Consider the following 3,051-nt stretch of genomic DNA (forward strand, 5'->3'; position numbering starts at 1 on the left):
CGGGCGCGACACCCCAGCGCCCGGCGCGGCGGGAGAGGGAAGCCTGGAGCGCGGACGGGCGCGTCCTGGGGACGGGGGTGGCGGGAACTGGCGTGGGGGACCCAGGAGAGGCCACGGACGGGCGGGGTTGGGTGCGCGCCTCAGACCCGTCCTGGCCGCCTGCCTTGCTGCCCTAAGCGGAGGTAGGAATGGCAGGAATGGTGGCAGCTCTCGAGGGATTTGGCGTAGGATGGCCCCAGGGCTGGAGAGGGGCGGGGTGCAGAGATCCCCGCGTCCCGGCTTTTGGAATTTAGTTTCCCCGACTGTCCTGTGGGAGGAAGGGGGAGACGGAGCGCTCTGCAGCCAGAGACGACCGTGGCGGGGGATTCAGGGCCCCACAGGGAGGAGCAGGTGTTCCTGGCCTTTGGGGGGCAGTGGGCCGCTTAACCAGCTCTCCTCCCCCATCCCGGGGCAGCAGCTCTCCCCTGAGTCTGCCACCCACAGGGCCTGGAGCTCAGGCCTGCCTCCGCTTGGCCTCTGCTGCCCAGCTTGCCCCGGATTCCCAGACTCTGCACCCTCCAGATGACCCTCCACGCCCCCAGCCAGGGCTGCCCCTGGGTGTTTCGCTCCTGAGGTGGTGGAAAGCTCTGTGGAGCACAGCAGGCAGGGAGGTTGTTGTGTGGTGTGTGGAGGGGGGGGCTGTCTCATCAGCCCTGCTGTGGAGGCCTTAGGTGGGGCCTGGAAGGCTGTGTCCTGTGGGCAGCCGTCCTGAGTCCCAGCAGATCCCCGCAGGGCTCCTCAAGGATAGTCCACTGGTCTGGTGTCAACACCTCCTTGTTCTTCCCTGGCCTTTTGGCGTCTCCTCTCAGCAGTTCTAGTGTTTCTCGGGTAAATTCTTGCCACTGACCCTCCATCTGTGTCCTCTCCGTGCTGACCAGGCTCTGGGCTGAGCTGGCTTCCCTGCTCAGTCTGGGATGTTGACAGCAGCCCAGACATGTCTTCAGGAGACAGGCTTTGGGCCAGGCTGAACCTGGCCAGTTTTGGGGGGACTTGCTTGTTGCTTCTCCCCGCTTGGCCTACGAAGTGCGGGTGTGGCCCTGAAGACACCCTGAGTCCTGCTCTCCAGGAGTCCACAGCCACAGAGGGCATCCTGATGAACTGGAGATTTTGATTGTCTAACTTGGGCTCTTGGGATCTGTTCCTGCCTCCTCAGCTCACTCACTGGGCAAGTCATCGGCCCGGGAATCCATGGTCTCGGCTGCAGAACAGGGATGGTGATCCTAGCAAGGACTAACGTGAAAAGAAAATGAGGGACGGAGATTGGCTTGAGGTAGGGGGTTAGGGAAGCCCAGAGGGTAGGTTTGGGGTAGAACTGGGGAACCCTGGAGGGAAAGTGTTAGCCTCAAGTGTCAGGGGATACCACAAGGATGCTCTGGGCTGAGCTGGCAGAGGGACCTGTGAACTGGACTTGTCCTGGATGTGCCCTGAAAGCAAGCATGTGGCTTCAGGGCATCACATCCCACAAAGCCCGGGAGACTACAGCCCCTGGTGGTGCTCAGCTGTGACTTGAAATCCCGAAGTAGGTCCTGGTACTCCAACCTGCTTAATTTCTGAGCGACCTAACCCTCAGCTGCCATCCCGTCTGTCTCATGGGGTCTGTCTTGTCTGGTGCGACTCAAATAGCCCTGAGAGATGTGCATGCGTTACGACTGAGAAGGGTTTTGCTGTGCAGTAAAGATGCTGTGAAGAAGGTACCATGAAAGTCAGGTGCTGAGTTGGGAAAGGGAGGACCCCAGCCTTTCCCACTGGAGGCCACGGAAGGGAGGGCTTAGGCCAAGGGACTTGGGTAGGAGGAAGCAGAGGGGCTCAAGGTCTAGGGATGGGCCCCTGGGTCTGAGCTGGCCCGGATGGGGAAGGGAGGGCGCTGGGATGCAGACAGGAGCCCCTAAGGGATTGCTGGCCTCATAGGCAGGGACTGTGGGAAGGAATTGCTGGTCTCCTGGGTGGGCCCCTGGGTAGGGACAGCTTATCGGCAGAGGGAGGCCCTGGCCCACAGTCTGTATGCCATGGGAGCCTGCCAGGGGCCAGGGAGAATGCAGGTGGAAGGCAAGAGCTCCTCAGGCCGCGTGCTGGTGCAGGGCAGGCTGGAAGCCTAGGAAAGGCGGAGCTTGGCTCCCAGGACCGCCTTGGGCCTTCGCTGACAGAGGAGCCTCTAAGCCTCCAAGGCTGTTTTCTCTACTGGAATCTCTCCTCTCCCTTCACTTCCTTCTCGTCCAAGTCCAGCCTACATGGCCCTTCCTCTGAGACCCTTCGGGATCCTTCTGGGCCTACTGCCCCACCTCAGGGACAGGCCTCTGTTTAGGAAGTTGAGGGCAGGACTAGTGCTGCCTTCTGTGGCTCCATCTCTGCAGATGGGCTGCTTTGCCAGCCGAGTCTCTGGCAGCAGCTGTCACCTAGAGGAGAGGCCCCACAAGACGGCCAAGCAGTGGGGCAAACAGTGCCACCTTGGTGCCTCCACTGGTGTCTGGGAAGAAGGTCTCTTGCCAGCACAGCCCATGGGCTGGGCTCAGGTTGGCCTGGCTCCCCTGCCCTCTCCCTTCAACCTCTAGGGCTGCACTGTCATACCTGTGGCCCAGGGACCCCAGCAGTGAATCTGCATACCCCATTCCCAGTGCAGGCCCTTCAAGCACCCCACTTCAAGCCCCCCACAGAATCTCAGAGTCCCATCCAGACCCAGTGGGGTTTGTGTTCTCAGGGTCTTGTAGAGACACCCCCGTGTCCCCTCCTCAGTGGCACAGTACCTGTCACCTGCCACTTGAGGGAGGTCCGGGTGCCAATCTTCCACGTGATGCATCTCACTGCAGCCTTGTACATGTGAGGAGCCGTGTGCAGAGGGGAAGCCTCTTGCTCCAGTCTCAAGGAGCATGAGTTGGAGCAGGAGCAAACCCCAGCCGGGCTCCTTCCATCACAGGGTGGGTCCCTGGCACCTTTGGGTGAGGTGTGGTCCCGATGAGGAGGACTGTCAAGTGAAGCCTCCTGTCAGAGGGTGAGTGGCCATCCCAGGCGGGGGGG

At 61.5% G+C, this 3,051-nt stretch overlaps 1 protein-coding gene across 3 annotated transcripts in view; it reads left to right on the plus strand.

Annotated features, from left to right (window-relative positions):
* Window positions 1–2,840: 2,840 nt before the first annotated feature.
* Window positions 2,841–3,051, plus strand: part of ADORA2A (adenosine A2a receptor) — a 15,431-nt gene continuing 15,220 nt past the window's right edge. The window contains exon 1 of one of the 3 annotated variants that reach the window (XM_008069099.2): window positions 2,841–3,005. Coding sequence is in view for 1 of the 3 variants with exons in the window: in XM_021718087.1 (XP_021573762.1) it covers window positions 2,904–3,025 (122 nt within the window). In the remaining 2 variants the exon portion in view is untranslated. Of the gene's footprint in view, window positions 3,026–3,051 lie in introns of all 3 variants that reach the window. The other 2 variants (XM_008069098.1, XM_021718087.1) reach the window with 2 other exon arrangements.

The sequence above is a fragment of the Carlito syrichta genome, unplaced genomic scaffold (genome assembly GCF_000164805.1).
Source record: "Carlito syrichta isolate Samal-C Ts95f unplaced genomic scaffold, Tarsius_syrichta-2.0.1 Scaffold311810, whole genome shotgun sequence".
In the NCBI taxonomy this organism is placed as follows: domain Eukaryota; kingdom Metazoa; phylum Chordata; class Mammalia; order Primates; family Tarsiidae; genus Carlito; species Carlito syrichta.